The 19,253-nt window shown below is 46.2% G+C and overlaps 1 protein-coding gene across 2 annotated transcripts in view; it reads right to left on the reverse strand.

Moving 5' to 3' along the window:
• FAM83H (family with sequence similarity 83 member H) overlaps positions 1 to 19,253 on the reverse strand; it is a 51,310-nt gene that overhangs the window by 6,530 nt on the left and 25,527 nt on the right. For both annotated transcript variants that reach the window (XM_045007404.1, XM_045007405.1), the window contains exons 2-4: positions 3,292 to 3,755; positions 1,163 to 1,327; positions 701 to 825 (exon numbers count right to left, since the gene is read on the reverse strand). In XM_045007404.1, the coding sequence (XP_044863339.1) occupies positions 701 to 825; positions 1,163 to 1,327; positions 3,292 to 3,741 (740 nt within the window). In that variant the 5' untranslated portion in view covers positions 3,742 to 3,755. The remainder of the gene's footprint in view (positions 1 to 700; positions 826 to 1,162; positions 1,328 to 3,291; positions 3,756 to 19,253) is intronic.

Here is a 19,253-nt window from a genome sequence, read left to right on the forward strand (position 1 = left end):
GCCTCGAAGAGGTAATGATTTTCCTTATCTGGGTTTTTAATGTGGGGCCACTCACTTGAGTACCAAAAGCACTTAGTATGCTGTTTTCATCAGATTGACCTATCTAAGCTCAGAAGGATAACACAGGCATTGATGTAGTAACTTCCATATATTAGCATTATGCAATAGTCATTCCCATACTTGTAACTAGATGCTGATTTTAATAACCCACCCATCTTTTTAGCAACTTTAATTATTCTATGACAACACTTTGGTTTGATGCTGGGCTGAAATAAAACAATATTTAAAAAACCTACTATGTTTTCTCAGGACACAGTCACTGACATGACTCAGTCCAGGCTGATATGTTGTGGCTTCAGCCAGGTGGTATTTGGACCTAATGTCCCTAGCAATGCTGGTGTCTGCAGTGATTTTGAATGTTTAAATTAGTTGTAAAAGTTACTAACCTTTGTACAGATATTTTATGGCCTGGATATGAAACAAGCTTGGCTTTAGATTCTGTAGTTTCCTTAGCTACAGAATTACATATTATCCCTTGGAATAATAGTGCATTGTGTGCCAATGTTGAGCTTAAGGGATACAACCTTGCCACTGATGTTTAGTTGTAACTGTCATCGTTAGAGTGCCCCCTCTCACCAGCATCTCTTCCTAATGGAGACAGGCCTATGTCAATCTGTAGTCCCTCCCTACACCCCCTCACCTGTAGTTGCCACTCAGCACCACCATGCAGTCCACCAACAGGAACTTCTCTTTCACATGCCCTTTGAAGGACATCCCTGTGCGGCAGTAATAGGTGGGGCCAGCAACTGTCCGAACCCTCAGGAACTGCAAACCAGCAGAGAGATGAGGCAGTGACTTCCAAAGGCAGCAGCTGCTCTTGCCCTCCCTGCGTCCCCCCATTAGCTCACTTCTTCATACCCATCTCTCCCATAACATCAGCACTAGCTTCTCTATTTGCCTTTCTGTCCAGCTGCTACAGTGTCTTATCATGACACTACACGGGCTGCCTCCCACCTTTATTTCCCCCTCATTACTGAGATAACTTCGTTCTCCTCTGGCCCCTTAAATCCATCAACCTTGTAGCTCCACCCCTTGTAGCTCCACCCCCCCAGCTCCTCAGGACCAGACCATAGGGTCCCAGCGATGAAGCCGCCCAGGTCACCTCCACATAGTTGAGGTTGACTTTGCACTTAGCAGCTGTGTCTAGGAAGAGCTGAGAGTTCATTTCATCCAGGAGGATATACACAGGGACCCTGCGGGCAGCAGCATCCAGCACCTCACTCAGCAGATCCACATCTGTGAAAACATCCATCACTATAGCTACCACCTGTGGGAGAGAGAGTGAGATAAGGACAGTCCAATTTTAGGCCTGCCTGCATCATCCCTGTATATGAGCATTCACTTGCAGCTGCTTACAGCACAGTCCCTCCCACCCCAGCATCTGCCTCTGTTGTACTTGCTGCATTTCTTCTCCCTACCCTGACAGCACCTGCCCCGTTGGATCTGTCCTGTGCCCTACTCTGGCACCTGCCCCTTCTGGACTCACTTCATGTCCCTGGAGTATGAATTCTTACACTTTAAGGCCGGAAGGAATCATTAGGTCATCTAGGTCTGATTTACACCTAAAATTTAGGTCGACCTAGCTACATCACTCAGGGCTATGAAAAAAATTCATGCCCTGCATGACAGCTAGGTTGACCTAACCCCACTGTAGATTCAGCTAGGTCGATGGAAGAAGTCGTCCATTGCCCTAGCTACTCCCTCCTGAGGGGGTGGGTGGGTTTACTACTGCGATGGGAAAACTCCTTACATCACTGTAGTAAGTGTCTATGCTACAGCGGCATAGCGTGTAGTACTTGTAGTGTAGACATATCCCTAGTCTGATTTCCTGCATAACACAGGCCTGAGAATTTCACCATTACCCCCTATTGTCCATGATAATTTGGGTTTGAATAAGTATATCTTCCAGCAAAGCATCCTGTCTTGATTTGAAACCATGAAGAGATGAAGAACCCAACACTTCCCTGGGTAACTTGTTCCAATGGCTAACCACCATCACTATTAAAAATGTGTGCCTTATTTCTAATTTTAATTTGTCTTCAGCTTGCAGCCAATTTGCTAAATTAAAGCGACCTTTAATAGCTGTTTTTTTCTCCCCATTAAGATACTTCTACATCATAATCAAGTCACCTCTTAAACATCTTTTTGATAAGCTGAACAGATTGAGTCCTTTGTCTCACTGTAAAGCATTTTTTTTCCAGCCTTGGAATCATTTTTGTGGTTCTTCTTTATATCTTCTCCACTTTTTCAACACCCTTTTTAAAAATGTCAACACTAAACCTGGATGCAGTATCACTTCCCTACACCCATTTACTCTCTCCATTTTATACATCTACAGTGTCTCAGTGAGAGCTCATGTTCAGTAGCCTCCATTGTGATCCCCTAAATCATTTTCAGGATTTACAGCTTTCTAAGATACAATTCCCCCATTCTGTAGATCAGGGATCAGCAACCTTTCAGAAGTGGGGTGCCGAGTCTTCATTTATTCACTCTGATTTAAGGTTTTGCGTGCCAGTAATACATTTAAACGTTTTTAGAAGGTCTCTTTCTGTAAGTCTATAATATATAACTAAACTATTGTTGTATGTAAAGTAAATAAGGTTTTTAAAATGTTTAAGAAGCTTCATTTAAAATTAAATTAAAATGCAGAGCCCCCCAGACCAGTGGCCAGGATCCGGGCAGTGTGAGTGCCACTGAAAATCAGCTCGCATGCCGCCTTCGGCACGCGTGCCATAGGTTGCCTACCCCTGCTGTAGATATTGCCTATATACTTTAAAGTTGGCAATGGGGGAGGTGTCTTTAAGCCATCTTTTGGCTCCTCATATTCTGAGACCATGCAGAGTCCTGTGTAACCTCTGGTGTAGCATAGCCTCAGGGCTGCTCTAACTTATGCAGTTTCCTATGGCCTCTTGGCAGCAGAGAATAACTGTAGTATAGTGAATGCTGGCCATGCATCCAACACTCTCCCTTTCCCTCCCCATGCCAGGGACTGGAAGGAATGCCAATGCAGAGCCTTTACACCAGCTCTACACAAACTAGGGAGGCCCCTGTATGAGGGGAGTCTCAGGCGCTGTTTCCAGTCTGGTAAAGCCCGTTTCAATTGTCAGAATGGCCTAAGGGGTCCTGAGTGTAATTTTGCACAGGGAATCAAAGAGGGAATCAGTGCAGAGCTGCTGCATCCTGCCCCATCTCCTTCAGCTCTGTTGGTTCCTGGCCTTTGTTCGATCTTACCTGTTGTGCAGCTCGGATCATCCTACGGGCTTCTTCCTTGATGCTGGGATTGTCTGGGGGTGGTGGCTGCACCAGAGTTGTTACCTCAGTACCCTTGAATCCAAAGACCATTGGCCAGCCCAGATCAAGCTCAGGGACAGCAAGGTCAGAATTCATAGGCCAATAAGTCCCAGAGGATCCATCTATGTCACTGCCATGCATGGCATCCATGCAGCTGCTCTCCTGGTTGGCATACTGGGGCTTCTGGAGATGCTGAGTGATGTGCTCTACCTCTGTGCTGCAGAGAAAGTCAGGGGCTCCTTCTTCATCCAGAAAACGATGATAACTCTCTTGCCCCTCCTCAGCTAGCACATCCAGAGCCAGCCGGTAATACTCCTTGTAATGGGGTGGCAGGTAGTTAGGGTCCAGGGGGTTGTCCCCCTGTGAGGAGCTCTGGGACCGGCGAGCCATGAGGGGCAGGGGAGCTGTAGGAAAGGAACAAAGAGCAGGGAGCTAATAGCCAATATTAACCATCACCTTCATCCCCATTGACACCTTCCTCCTCCCAGTTGGGTATGTGTAGGGATCATGCATGGTAAAACAGTGAGAGACAGTGAACAGATGTCAGGTGCACTGGGTAGTAATTACCGTATATACAGCTTTTTTTGCAGTATGTGAGGTAGCATATATCAGTGTTATAGTGGCTTGGAAATTGATCTCTTGGCAAGGAAATGGGATTGTATGGTCACCTACTAATGTGTTACTTTGACATATTAGCATATATTTGTTCAAAATTATGGTTGGGAGGATGGTGTAAATTGGGAAGGTGTGACGGTGAGTGATAAGGGATTATAAAGCAGGATTCCTTAGCTGTTCATTTTCAGGCTTTCTAAAGTTAGATTTTTTTTTAACAGTCTAGACTTTTTGTTAAAGAAGTATAATTTGTCTGGGTATTAGCTGGATGTCAGTGAAACACACTATCAATCTCTCTTTTAAATTAATTATTTTGTGAAATTGTACTGGATGAAAGGGTGCACACATACATACCTGTGCACCTGTTCAAGCCCCTGGATCCTTTAAAACTGGGAACTATAGCCACCAGGGCACATGATTAGGAGCCTACAGGAAGCTAGAAACAAGACATCCTGCCTCTGGGGGTAGGAGTACCTGGCAAGAAGGACTTGGGTATGTTCTAGTAGCTAGGAAGGGTTACTAAAGAGAAAGGTATGGTCTCTTCTCTCCCATCTGATGGGAGCTGGGAAAGCTCAGGTTAGTACCCACCCTTCACACTTTATTTACTCTTCTTCTGAAACTTTTATTTAAGAATAAAACCAGACCTTAGGGCAGTGTCTTGGATTATGGTTGTTGGAAGCTTTTTTCCCTACCTTCCTCACTGGTTAGTTGCCCATTAGCTTAGATTCTCTTTAGGAATTTTCCCTGTTGTGTTTTTTTTCCCTCCTGTGCTCCTGAAGTTGAAATCAGGTTTCCTTTTTTTGCAGGCCTGTTTTGCCTTCTCTGCTCTAGCCTAGCTGTATGGAGGTGGTGGTTTGTTGATGTTGTGAGTTACATTAGGACTTTACTTGATGTTGGAGTCTGTGTAATTCGCACACATTTTTGTCTGTCTGGGTCACAATTTCTGCTGATGGTTAGAAGATCCTAAGTTTAAGTTCCTTGTTTATCTTTATGGTATGGGACAGCTATCCTAATCATAGTATAGACTAGTGGTGTGTGTGTGCATTATCGCTGTCTCTTAGTATGTGGGTGTATGGAATGTTGTCTTGCTGTCTGCCTTGTATATCTGTATCTTTGAGTCAGAGAGAGTGCTGGCATGTGTGTGTGGTCTTGCTTGTGCTTTGGGTTGGGACAAAAAGCTTTGAAATGTAACTGAAAGGCAACTAAACTAGTGACATGCCTATGTGTGCTGCAGAGCATCTGGAGCCTGATTCTGAGAGGGTGGAACTAGCCCATGATTCTCACTGGAGCAGTAACTCCCAGCCCCACTGTTCCAGGGGCCTTGTCAATGGCCAGCAGAGAACTCTCTGTAATAAGAGAAGAGTAAAGAGGGCTTGGGCCACCCACCCAAACAGAGACACCCCTGTAGCTGAGGTAAGTACTGTGGGAGTTTTGGCTGCCCTCCCTTTCTCCTAAGGGAGAGGGATCCCATGCTGCTTATAAAGGGTGGGGTGGAGTGTTTCAGATCTGCTGCTCCTGGAGGGAGAGGAGATTGGGGACCCAGAGTATAGCCCTTGCCAATCTGGGAAAGGTGAGGGGACCCTTATTACTGTGAGAGTGGGGCTATAGTGCTGCAGGGATGAAGCCACAGGGAACTCTGTCGTGGTGTTTCTAGGCATCACGATTGCCTAATCTAGTGCTGGGTGCAGGGTGTCTCTCTTGTGTTTTGTGTATGCTGGGGATGTCCTCTTACTGTCAGGTGTGCAGATGTCAATGGCTGGATGAGTGTGGCTCAGAATGTTATATGTCCTAGACAGACTTGGGAGGGGGAGGGCAGAAAAAACTATTCTGATCATCTAGGCTGAACTTCAGCTTAATAAAGGCCAGAGAACTTCACCCAGGGATTCATGCTTCAAGCCAAATAACTCCTGGCTGAGGTAGAGCAGCTCTTCTAGAAAGATCCAGTCTTGATTTACAGACTCCCGGTGATGGAGAATTCCCCACAGCCTTTGGTAAATTGTTCTCATGGTTAATTACCCTCACTGTTGTTACCTATCAGCTCTGTGTTCTTGGGGAAACCCAGGCACAATACCCAGCCTGTCTGACCCATGAAAGACCTCTCCCCCACCCCCACAGCCTCTGCTTGAACCAAAACCAATCACAAGAAAAAACTTACAAAAAGCAATGAAAAGGCAGTGAGAGACACACCTAAACCCCTGGGACAAAGGTGACAGGATTAAGGAAACTCCTCTAGGCTCATTTGCATCGAAGATGGGACAAGGAAGCATCTCCATTAGCATAAAGAATGGAGAACAGAGATTCCAAGGCAAAAACTGCACGGAAAAGCAGGGAAGCACTGCATGATGGGGGATCTCTGCTCCAGATGTCAATGAACCCGCCTGCCCACCTCCAGCTCAGCAGTTATCAGACCAGTTCTAGTAATAAATCCTTTATTGGATACACATGAAGGGGAAAGGAGTCTAGGAGAGCTGGCTGTATTTTAAAGAATCCTTATTGAGGTTGCAGGAAAAAAACATCCCGATGTGTAGAAAGAATAGTAAATATGGCAACACAAAAAAGAAGCTTACAAGAAGTGGAAGCTTGGACAAATGACCAGGGAGGAGTATAAAAATATTGCTCAGGCATGCAGGAGTGAAATCAGGAAGGCCAAATCACACTTGGAGTTGCAGCTAGCAAGAGATGTTAATAGTAACAAGAAGGGTTTCTTCAGGTATGTTAGCAACAAGAAGAAAGTCAAAGGAAGTGTGGGCTCCTTACTGAATGAGGGAGGCAACCTAGTGACAGAGGATGTGGAAAAAGCTAATGTACTCAATGATTTTTTTGCCTCTGTCTTCACAAACAAGGTCAGCTCCCAGACTGCTGCACTGGGCAGCACAGTATGGGGAGAAGGCGACCAGCCCTCTGTGGAGAAAGAAGTGATTCGGGACTATTTAGAAAACCTGGACAATCACAAGTCCATGGGGCTGTATGCGCTGCATCCGAGGGTGCTAAAGGAGTTGGCGGATGTGATTGCAGAGTCATTGGCCATTATCTTTGAAAAGTCATGGCGATTGGGGGAGGTCCCGGATGACTGGAAAAAGGCTAATGTAGTGCCCATCTTTAAAAAAGGGAAGAAGGAGGATCCAGGGAACTACAGGCCAGTCAGCCTCACCTCAGTCCCTGGAAAAATCATGGAGCAGGTCCTCAAGGAATCAATTCTGAAACACTTTGAGGAGAGGAAAGTGATCAGGAATAGTCAGCATGGATTCATGACTAACCTAATGGCCTTCTATGAGGAGATAACTGGCTCTGTGGATAGAGGGAAAGCAGTGGATGTGTTATTCCTTGACTTTAGCAAAGCTTTTGATACAGTCTCCAACGGTATTCTTGCCGGCAAGTTAAAGAAGTATGGGCTGGATGAATGGACTATAAGGTGGATAGAAAGCTGGCTAGATCGTCGGGCTCAATGGGTAGTGATCAAAGGCTCCATGTCTAGTTGGCAGCCGGTTTCAAGCGGAGTGCCCCAAGGGTCGGTCCTGGGGCCGATTTTGTTCAATATCTTCATTAATGATCTGGAGGATGGCGTGGACTGCACCCTCCGCAAGTTTGCAGATGACACTAAACTGGGAGGAGTAGTAGCTACGCTGGAGGGTAGGGATAGGATACAGAGGGACCTAGACAAATTAGAGGACTGGGCCAAAAGAAATCTTCTGAGGTTCAATAAGGACAAGTGCAGAGTCCTGCACTTAGGACGGAAGAATCCCATTCACTGCTACAGACTAGGGACCGAATGGCTGGGCAGCAGTTCTGCAGAAAAGGACCTAGGGGTTACAGTGGACGAGAAGCTGGATATGAGTCAACAGTGTGCCCTTGTTGCCAAGAAAGCTAACGGCATTTTAGGCTGTATAAGTAGGGGTATTGTCAGCAGATCGAGGGACATGATCATTCTCCTCTATTCAACATTGGTGAGGCCTCATCTGGAGTACTGTGTCCAGTTTTGGGCCCCACACTACAAGAAGGATGTGGAAAAATTGGAAAGAGTCCAGCGGAGGGAAACAAAAATGATTAGGGGGCTGGCGCACGTGACCTACGAGGAGAGGCTGAGGGAACTGGGATTGTTTAGTCTGCAGAAGAGAAGAATGAGGGGGGATTTGATAGCTGCTTTCAACTACCTGAAAGGGGGTTCCAAAGAGGATGGATCTAGACTGTTCTCAATGGTAGCAGATGACAAAACAAGGAGTAATGGTCTCAAGTTGCAGTGCGGGAGGTTTAGGTTGGATATTAGGAAAAACTTTTTCCACTAGGAGGGTGGTGAAGCACTGGAATGGGTTACCTAGGGAGGTGGTGGAATCTCCTTCCTTAGAGGTTTTTAAGGTCAGACTTGACAAAGCCCTGGCTGGGATGATTTAGTTGGGAATTGGTCCTGCTTTGAGCAGAGGATTGGACTCGATGACCTCCTGAGGTCCCTTCCAACCCTGATATTCTATGATTCTATGATCTAAAATAGTGAAGCTCCCTAATTGCATTGTGAGCTCCCTCCATGGAGCACCGCCCCTAGCCAGGAATGAGCAGTTCCTATTGTCTAGCCTGAACAAAACAACTTTGGTATACTCCCCTGAGCCATCAGTTTATACATAAACAAATCTAGTGTTCTCCCTTGAACCATTGTTGTTTCTCTACAAAACCCCCTACCCATGCTCAAGTAAGTGTTCTGATGCCTGGATTCAAAATCTACATCAGTTCCATTGGCACTTCATCTTCTCCTGACTGATCATGCTGGGGGCTCTGCCTGTCTCCAGCACTCCGGACTCTCAGCTATCACCACCACCTGGGACCCCTGATCGATTCAAGCTTCATGGAGTGGGGAGAACCCAGCTCTCTCGCTCTCTCTTGGTACAGCCTTCTGACCCTGACTTGTGTGATCAGTTATAGTTTTCTAAACCTGACTTTTACAACCAAATTTAAGTTAGATTTAATATTATAACTCTTTTGTTTGTTTGGCCCCTATGGTTAATTCTTGGCAATAAATAATTTCCATGGTTAAGCTGGTTGCTTCTCTTCCCCCACCCCCCATGGGTGTTTTTTGGCTTCTTCATTTGCTCTGCAGCAACGCTCCTCGTACCTAAGCTAAAGATCCCTGCAGCGCCCAAAAATCCTGTGGGGTTTGTTCATCGAGTGGGTTATTGCCAGAACAATTGTAACATGAAAGTGGGGATAGCGATGTGCTGAACCTGGGACATATGAGAGTGGCAGCTTGAAAGTGCTGCTCCACCCAGTCTGCTGAGTCTAGGGGCATATGAGGGTGGCAGATTGAAAGTGCTGCTCAACCCAGCCTTCTCAGGCATGCTCTATTCTGGTGCGGTGCCCATGGCAGATAAGGGTGACAGCTTGGGAATGCTGCTTGACCCAGCTTACTCAGTCCAGGGACATATAAGGGGTCAGATTGGGAGTGCTGATTAACCCGGTCCTCTTGGGGGGGTGGTGTGTGAGAGAGAGAGAGAGAGAGAGATTCTGGGGCTGGAAGAACCCAGCCCTGGGGAACCTAGGTCCTGCAGGATAGCTCCATTGGGAGGGAACTTGCAGCAGGGAGAAACAGAGCTCTGTATGAGAACACAAGTGACACAAGCAGTACATTGATAGAATTACAGAACACCCCCCACCCATCCCCCGAAGAGTAACCCTAATAAATGAGCATACCTCAAAGTAATGGGCAAATTTGGTAACACTGTTAAAATCTGCCCCTTATTTCTAGTCTGAATTTGTCTGGCTTTAGTTGCCAACCATTGGATTTCTTTCTGCCTTTTTCTGCTTTAAAGAGCTCTCTACTAAAAGAAATTTCTTCATCCTGAAGGCACGTGTTAGACCATGATCAAGTCAACTCTTAGCCTTCTCTTGGCTAAACTAATAGAGGGATAGCTCAGTGGTTTGAGCATTGGCCTGCTAAACCCAGAGTTGTGAGCTCAATCCTTGAGGGGGCCATTTTAAGGAACTGGGGTAAAAATCTGTCTGGGGATTGGTCCTGCTTTGAGCAGAGGGTTGGACTAGATGATCTCCTAAGGTCCCTTCCAACCCTGGTATTCTATGGTTCTAGGAGTTGTCTTCCAGACCTCATATTGTTCTTGTGCATCTTTTCTGAACCCTCTCTATTTTTCAACATCTCTTTTGAAGTGTTGACACGAGAACTGAACACAGTATTCCAGAAATGTTCTCACTAATGCCATCTACAGAGGCAACATCACTTCCCCCTGTATCCTATCCCTACCCTCCAGCGTATCTACCACTCCTCCCAGTTTAGTGTCATCCGCAAACTTGCGGAGGGTGCAATCCACACCATCCTCCAGATCACTAATGAAGATATTGAACAAAACTGGCCCCAGGACCGACCCTTGGGGCACTCTGCTTGATACGGGCTGCTAACTGGACATGGAGGCATTGCTCACTACCCGTTGAGCCCATTGATCTAGCCAGCTTTCTATGCACCTTATAGTCCATTCATCCAGCCCATACTTCTTTAACTTGCTGGCAAGAATACTGTGGGAGACCGTATCAAAAGCTTTTCTAAAGTCAAGGAATAACACGTCCACTGCTTTCCCTTCATCCACAGAGCCATCCATCATGCGAGCATCATCTTCACTTTGTCACAAATGGCTCAGGTATGCATGTTATCTGATGGGTGTCTGGAGTGTTTTACTGTCAGGTTTGTGTGTGTGAGGAGTGTTTCTTCCAGCCTGACTCAGAGCAGCAAGTAGTGTGTCAGGTTGGCTGGGGCTTGTTGTCAGCGATGGTGCACTGGTTTGCGAGGGGAGATAGAACTAACTCTCTACTTGTGACATGTTGTATAAGTGTTGCCTGGCTATTACTTCTGGTCTATTTCTGTCAGTCTTGTCTCTAGGACAGGGGATAGTCTTTACTCTGTGCCGCACACAGCATACTGGGGCCTTGACTGGGACCTCTAGAGTACAAATAATCTGTAGAATGGCGCTGTCCTTCACTGTATGTCTATGCAATAGGAGAGTATCCTCTTGCTGCATGTACACTGGATACTCTGTCTTCTGTACTGCTGGCCTTAGCTGTTATTAATGCAGGATGACTGCTCTGTCCTGTGAGGATGGTGGAGGCTGAATGCAGGGTGTGATGCTGGAGATCCTGGAGGGAGCTGCAAGCAGGAATGTGTCCCTGAGGCCGACAGAAAGCAAGTGTGTCAGCAAGGGAGTCAGAAAGCCGATGTGTCAGCAAGGGAGTCAGCATTGGGACTGGCTGGTGCTGCAGTGACTTTCAGTTAAGCCGCTGTTTTCCATGCTGACAAGCTGGGCCTGTCTGCTGGGCCTGATGGCTAGGGGCACAGCATGCCACCTCCAGCAACAGCAGGAACAGTCAAGGAAGCCTGGAAAAGATTCCTGAGCTGTTGGAAGGGGATGGCAGAAAGAGCCTGATTTCCAGGTGTAACACACACCTTCTGGGTGTGGTGTTCTGTCCCATTGAGTGGCACCAAGACCACTTAGAGAGAGAGAGAGAAAATGAGTCTGCTCTACAGCCCTAGCTAAGAGCCAGTTGGCTTTTAGCTCATGCTGTAGAGGCTCATGCACTAAGCTCCAGAGGTCCCAGGTTCAACCCTGCCCATTCATGACAGGGGTCTGTTGGTGTTGCACATGTACAAAATCTGGAGTTTGTTCCATTGCACTTTTGTCAAATGCTCTAGAGAATGTGCAACCATCAAATTTCTCCCAGGTTTGTATTCAATTTACAAATCATACATTTGTAGCTGAAAAAATAATCTGTGTATTCTGGGGCAGGGGTTGCCTGACCCCTTTTAGCACTGGCAATAAGTGGACTATGGTTTGGTTCACATAAGACAGACCTCACATAAATATGTTAAACTTTTTATACCCATGGACTAAGGCCAAAGCTTTCTTCTGTATTTGAGCATATTAACACTCAGTTTTTGTTAATCCCCATGGTGCATAAACCACTGGTCTCCAATTTTGACCATACTGTGATGTGCCAATATCTTCCTTGGCAACATCTGGGGACAGCTTAGTTTTGTGCTTACTGTCACGGTACATCAGAACTGGGTCCTCTAAATCAGAGGTGCTCAAACTACGGCTCATGGGGCACGTCCAGCCCATCAGACCTTTTAATCTGGTCCTTGAGCTCCCACCAGGGAGTGGGGGCGGGGGCTTGCCCCGCTCTGTGCATGCCATGGCTCCATACAACTCCCAGAAGCAGCAGCATGTCTCCCCTCCAGCTCCTAGGCATAGGGGCAGCTACAGGGCTCCACACGCTTCCCCCGCCCCAAGCGCCACCCCCACCCCCCCCGCAGCTCCCATTGGCCGGGAACCAAGGACAATGGGAGCTTCAGGGGCAGTGCCTGCGGACGGGGCAATGCGCAGAGCTGCCTGGCTGCGCCTCCGCATAGGAGCCAGAGGGGGGACATGCCGCTGCTTCCATGAGCTGCTTGAGGTAAACGCTGCCCAACCCCCCTGCCCCAGCCCTGATCCCCCTCCTACTCTCCAAACTCCTTGATCCCAGCCCAGAGCACCCTCGTGCACCCCAAACCCCTCATCCCCAGCCCACCCCAGAGCCCGCACCCCCAGCCAGAGCCCTTATCCACCCACCCTGCACACCAACCTTTGCCGCAGCCTGGAGCCCCCTCTTGCATCCTGAACTCCTTATTTCTGGCCCCACCCCAGAGCCCGCACCCCCAGCCAGAGCTCTCACCTCCTTCCGCACCCCAATCCCCAATTTTGTGAGCATCCATGGCCCACCATACAATTTCCATATCCAGATGTGGCCCTCAGGCCAAAACGTTTGCCCACCCCATCTCTAATTCCTTCAGTTTCCCTATATTAAGATTTGCATCCCATGTTCATTGGACAGCTTTGCATAATACAGCTCAGATTGCTGGTTTGGGCAGCTAAAGTAGGTATAAATTTCCCCACATAGTTCAGGATTCCAAGGAGTCTCTGAATTCCTTCCTTGTCTACTGGGGTAGGCATGTTGTTGATGGCCTCAACCTTTCTGTGTTAACTTCTCTTCCAGGTTTGTTATTTCTGTTGCACAGAATTTACATTTTTGTTCAGCCCATCAGCTCTAGACAAAGATGTGTGGAGCCTCTGGTCATGCTCTTCTATTGTTTTGAATCCCTTACTCCACGCTCCTCCCCGATGAAAATGTCATCTATGTAAACCTTAATATCCTCCATAGGATAAAAAAATTGTTGTATTTTCTGGTGAAACACGCTGGGTGTTGAACATAACCCAAATGGCAGTCTGCAGAACAGGGCCGGCTCTAGACCCCAGCGCGCCAAGCAGGCGCGTGGGGCGGCATTTTGGTGGCAGGGCGGCATTTGGCTCTGGCAGACCTTCTGCAGTCATGCCTGCGGGAGCTCCACCGGAGCCCCGGGACGAGCGGACCTGCCGCAGGCATGACTGCGGAGGGTCCCCTCTTCCCCCGGCTCCGCTTGAGCTCCCGCAGGCATGACTGCGGTGGGTGCGCTGGTCCCGCAGCTCCGACAGAGCTCCCGCAGGCATGCCTGCGGATGCTCCACCGGAGCCGCGGGACCACGGGTCAGTCCGCAGCCACTTCTGCCCCGGCCGCGGGACCGGGGAAGGGCGGCGCGAGCGGCGCCGCGCGCCGTCCTGCTTGGGGCGGCGGATTTTCTAGAGCCGCCCCTGCTGCAGAAACAGTGTCTCCCAAAGGGGGTACTGAATGTGCACAAATGTGCTTTGTTTTCCAATGGGCTTTGCCAGAACCCTGCTGATGCATACCTCAAGAGTTTAACAAAAAAATAATATTTAGCATCAACCATCTTCTCCAAAATTCCTCCCCTTGTAGATAGTGGAAAATGTTCCCTTTTTAACATGTTAGGGGCGTTAATTGTGAGATGGTTGGCCACCCCCCACCCCTTTTTAAATTTTATTTTTTTTGTACTTTGAGATCTTCCCTATTCCCTGAGAAACATTTTCAAACTCTTCCTCAATTGTTTTGGTTCCCTGATCCTCCCTGAGTGCATCTTCTTGATGAGACCAATGGCTTGACATACTTTTAATTCAATAATAGGTACACTTTTCCCTGGTACTGTTACAAATTGGAAAAGAGAGACAAAGAGGGTGAGGTAATATCTTTTATTGGACCAACATCTGTTGGTGGGAGAAACAAGTCCAATAAAAAATATTACCTCACCAACCTTATCTCTAATATATTGGGACTGACACGGCTACAACTATACTACTTACAAAATTGGAAAAGATAGTTTGTTATTTACCTGTACATTTAATTCACATACACACATAGTGGGAATCAGCACACCGCTGGAAGCCCTGAGGTTACCTGCTACTGTAGCTTTATCTTCCAGTGACTAACAGTGTTTCTGGCAAGGCACTGGCTTGTGTATCAGTGTACAACTCAAAAGTAATGTCCCATTTGCTTCCAGGTTGACAGTCCAATCATCTGCTGCAGTGGTCTCCATTGCTCCTATGAAGAATCCTCTGAGCTAATGGTGCTGTTGTCCTCTTTGCTCATGCTGTGCACTCTCTGCTAGTGCTTGCAAACTCTTGCAAAGTGATGTAAACCATTCACTTTTTGCCTTTGTTCCCACATTCCAGGCACAGTCTTAACTTGTACTTATTCCCACAGGGTATGCAGCACCATGTGCTGGTTTTGCTGGATTTAGACTTTGAGTTCTGTGTGCTTTTTTTCCTCCTCTCTCTCTTCCCCCCTCTGCTCCCAACATGGTATTTTGGATTCTCAATCATAGCTGCAGTGTCAGAGCACTGTCTACCCTCCATAAGCGTCATTCTGTATTGGGCAACTTCTGTAGGTTGGCAAATTCTAAATGTCTGTCAAGGGTTAATGGTGGATCTTCTACTAGTCTCTGAGCTTACATCTACACTGTACTAAAAAAAAACAAACAGCAGCACTGAGTCTCAGAGCCCAGATCAGCTGACTTGGGCTCACAGGGCTCAGGCTGCAGAACTATAAAACTGGACTCTGGGACCCCCTCCACTCATGGGAGCCTGGGTGCCAGACCAGCCTCGAATGTCTATGCTACAGTTTTATTGTCCTGCAGCCCAAGCCCTGGGAGCCTGAGTCAGCCTGTGTGGCTGTGCTGTGGGTCTCTTATCACACTGTAGATGTACTTTGAGTATGTGTGTGTGGGTTGTTTTGGGGTTTTTTGTTCCAGCATCAGTCATAATCTGCTCTCAATCAGGGACTCAATCTTGCAATTTTGGGGAGCTCTCTGAAGATGAAGAACCAAATTCTTTTATAGTTTTACCTTCCTTTGGACCCTGTGATTAAAAACGTATATTTCAAATGTCTGTTACATGGAGTGCAGAACTTAAAATTCTGTACTACAGTTTCATACTTAGACTCTTCTGCCAGAGTTAACAGAAGACTATTAAATACATCAAGTGCTTCAGAACCAGCCACTGTTAATAATAAGGCTACCTCACAACTGTCTTCCTCTTTGTTGGAACCCGTTGCTTGCAGATAGAGTGAAGCCCTGCCTGAACTTCTTCCAGATTTCGTTCACATTTTCAGAGTTTCACCTCTGGTGGAACTTCTAACTGGTCCATTTTCCCCTCAGGGTATTTTCTTGTTTTCTTTTTAGTCCTGGTACCATGTGATGTTCAGTGATCACTCAGTGCTTAAGGTGCTTGCAAGAGATCTCATTTATTGTGTCTGGTTCCAACTGGCTGTGCATTACAAGAGCTTCACAGTGCTCAGCCCTTAGAAGCACGGAGCAAGAGTCTATGCATCACACTTGTCCAAGATGGGAACCTGATGTTTTGCTGCCATGGAATCTGGGACATCAGATGGAATTGCAGGGGCTATAAACACCTTACAGAGCATACTGTTGTGCTCCTGCAATGAAACTATCCTAGCCCTGGACTCCAGTCAAAAACTCATGCTTGGGGATGTCAGAGTTGAAGGGACAAATGTTTCTAGGTCTTTGGAGGCAAAGCTCCAGAAAAATCAGATCAACATGCTCGGAGATTCTGTTAAACCAAACAAAGAGTCCTGTGGCACCTTATAGACTAACAGATGTATTGGAGCATAAGTTTTCATGGGTGAATACTCACTTCATCAGACGCATGTCACATGAAAGCTTATGCTCCAATACATCTGTTAGTCTATAAGGTGCCACAGGACTCTTTGTTGCTTTTTACAGATCCAGACTAACACGGCTACCCCTCTGATACATGTTAAACCAAAGGATGCCAGATTTGTCAGACCAAAGGAGGCTCTGTACTGCTGGGGGTGTGTTTCTGGAAGGCGAGGGTTGTCATGTATCTACAAAACCTGTGCACAGGTACCTAGACATGGAAGAGACATCTGACAGTGGGGTGCTTTTTAGATTTGCTGACAAAGCCATATAGGGTAACCAGACGGCAAGTGTGGAAAAATCAGGACAGGGGGTGGGGGGTAATAGGAGCCTATATAAGAAAAAGACCCAAAATCGGGACTGTCCCTATAAAATCAGGACATCTGGTTACCCTAAAGCCATAACAAGGGTCAAGGGGTGGAAGCTGAGGTTAGAAAAATTCAATCTTGAAATGACACAGTTTCCTAGCAGTGTCATTAAACATTGGAACTACTTGTTGAGAAGGTGGTCAACTCACCACCACTTGGAGTTTTTAAACAACATTAGATATCTTTCTAAAAGATAAGCTTTAATCCACCTTCTGGGAGAAATTCTATAGCTGGGGAAGTGGGGGGGGGAAGGTCAGGCTTGATGGTCATGTTGGTTCCTTCAAGGGCTGTGGGAAGAATTGGAAACTCTGCATTGCCTCAACCTGCTCATAAGTCTTGCAACGCTGCATTAAGACAATGAGTAATAAAATCTCCAGCTTCAGTGCTTTATCTGGTCACCTGCAGGAGTCAGGAGGGAAATCCCTCCCCAGATGTACAACTGGCCAGGTGTATTTTGGGTTTTTTCACCATCCTCTGAAGCATTAGATTCACCACAGCTGGATCCTGGATGCTGGACGAGGTGGACCAGTGCTCTAAGGTGGTACAGAGAAACCTCTTTTTAGGTGCCTGGCTAGTGTGTCTTGCTTACATGCTCAGGGTCAATTCGATTGCCAAATTTGGGGTTGGGGAGGATTCCCCCCCCCCCCCCATTTCAGATTGGCATGGACCTTTAGCATTTTTTTTCTGCTTCCTCTACAGCAGGGGGCATAGATCATTTACAGGGATCACCTGGGCATATCTCACAATCAACTCCCTCCCATTGCAGAGGCCTCTGGCATTGATGTCACCCTGGTCTCTCTTGTTCTTTGCCTGTGGCACACAATTGTTTAGCCTCTTGAGGATGAAATCTAATGGCCTGTGATACATAGGAGGTCAGACTAGATGAGCTAATGACCTTAAATTCCATGAAACTCTATCATCGTCATCCTTTTCACATCATCAGGTACATAAGGTAGATGTTAAAGAACACCAGTTGTCCCTATCCTGGGCTAATTTTTCCAGGTCTTCTATATTCAGATGTAGTAATGCCACTCCAGCCATTATTATGCTACAGAGCGTGGCTGTAGGTCAGTGTCTCATCAGTTGCCCTAGGATCGCTGAAGAAATGCTTTTTTATTCACCCACGAAAGCTTATGTTCCAATACATCTGTTAGTCTATAAGGTGCCACAGGATTCTTTTCCGCTTTTTACAGATCCAGACTAACATGGCTACCCCTCTGATACTAGACATTCATAAAAGATGTCTCAAATATGTCCATCTCTTCTTCTTCTGTACTACTTGTATTATTATAGCTAGTTGGACCTCTTGGTTAATTATTCTATCTATACATTTTATATTGAATATTCTATGGATGGACTTCTTCATTTTTCCAGGACTCTGCTCCATATAAGAGGACATTTAGGACTTTGCAGCTACAAAGTTTTTGCGTTTTCTAATCACATTGGACTTCCATACTGTATGAAATTTTTGAAATACAACACTTGCTTTGCATATTCTGGACCCTACAGCAAATGTGCAATCACCAGTATTGTGATTGATGCTACCCACAAGTAAATTTATTTATAGATCTTCAAGGCATCACCTTCTTCCAAGTAGATAAAAACATTGGTAGATAAATTTTATAATTTCTGTCTTTGATGTATTGATATGACCTATTTGCAAGATCATTCATCTCACTGCATTATCATCAATTGATTTATCTATAAGACAGATGTCATCTGAAAAATTTTAGTCTCCAAGCTTATCATCTATCTTATCCATGCAATGCCAGTTTCCATAATGACATCAGTTGCTTGACAAAGTTAATAGCTGGAAACAATGGCATATAATGAAATGTACCTCTATTCTGTATAGCATCTTTCCTTGAAACTGTCCATCCCCAGGTACTTGAGAGAGTTGTAGCTATTACTATTTACCAAGCCAGCAAGAAACTTACATAACAAAGAGGTTTCAGAGTGGTAGCCATGTTAGTCTGTATCAGCAAAAAGAACAAGGCATACTTGTAGCACCTTAGAGACTACCAAATTTATTTGAGCATAAGCTTTTGAGGGCTAAAACCCACTTCATTGGATGCATGCAGTGGAAAATACAGTGTGAAGATATATATACACAGAACAAGAAATATGAGTGTTGTCATACCAACTATAACAAGAGTAATCAACTTTTGTAGTGATAATCAGGATGGTCCATCAGTTGACAAGAAGCTGTGAGTAACAGTAGGGGAAAGAAAATAGCATGGGGAAATAGTTTTTACTTTGTGAATGACCTATCCACTCCCAGTCTTTATTCAACCCTAATTTAATGGCGTCCAGTTTGCAAATTAATTCCAATTCTGCAGTTTCTCGTTAGAGTCTGTTTTTGAAGTTTTGTTGTTGGAGAATTGCGACTTTGAGGTCTGTAATTGAGTGACCAGGGAGGCTGAAGTGTTCTCCGACTGGTTTTTGAATGTTATAATTCTTGACATCTGATTTGTGTCCATTTATTCTTTTGCATAGAGACTGGTTTGGTCAATGTACATGGCAGAGGGGCATTGCTGGCACATGATGGCATATATCACATTGGTAGATGTGCAGGTGAAAAAGCCTCTGATAGTGTGGCTGATGTGATTAAGTCCTATGATGGTGTCCCCTGAATAGATATGTGGACAGAGTTGGCAACGGGCTTTGTTGCAAGGATAGGTTCCTGGGTTAGTGTTTTTGTTGTGTGGTTGCTGGTGAGTATTTGCTTCAGGTTGGGGGGCTGTCTGTAAGTGAGGACTGGCCTGTCTCCCAAGATCTGTGAGAGTAAGGGATCGTCCTTCAGGATAGGTTGTAGATCCTTGATGGTGCACTGGAAA

The sequence above is a fragment of the Mauremys mutica genome, chromosome 2, assembly GCF_020497125.1.
Source record: "Mauremys mutica isolate MM-2020 ecotype Southern chromosome 2, ASM2049712v1, whole genome shotgun sequence".
NCBI lineage: Eukaryota > Metazoa > Chordata > Testudines > Geoemydidae > Mauremys > Mauremys mutica.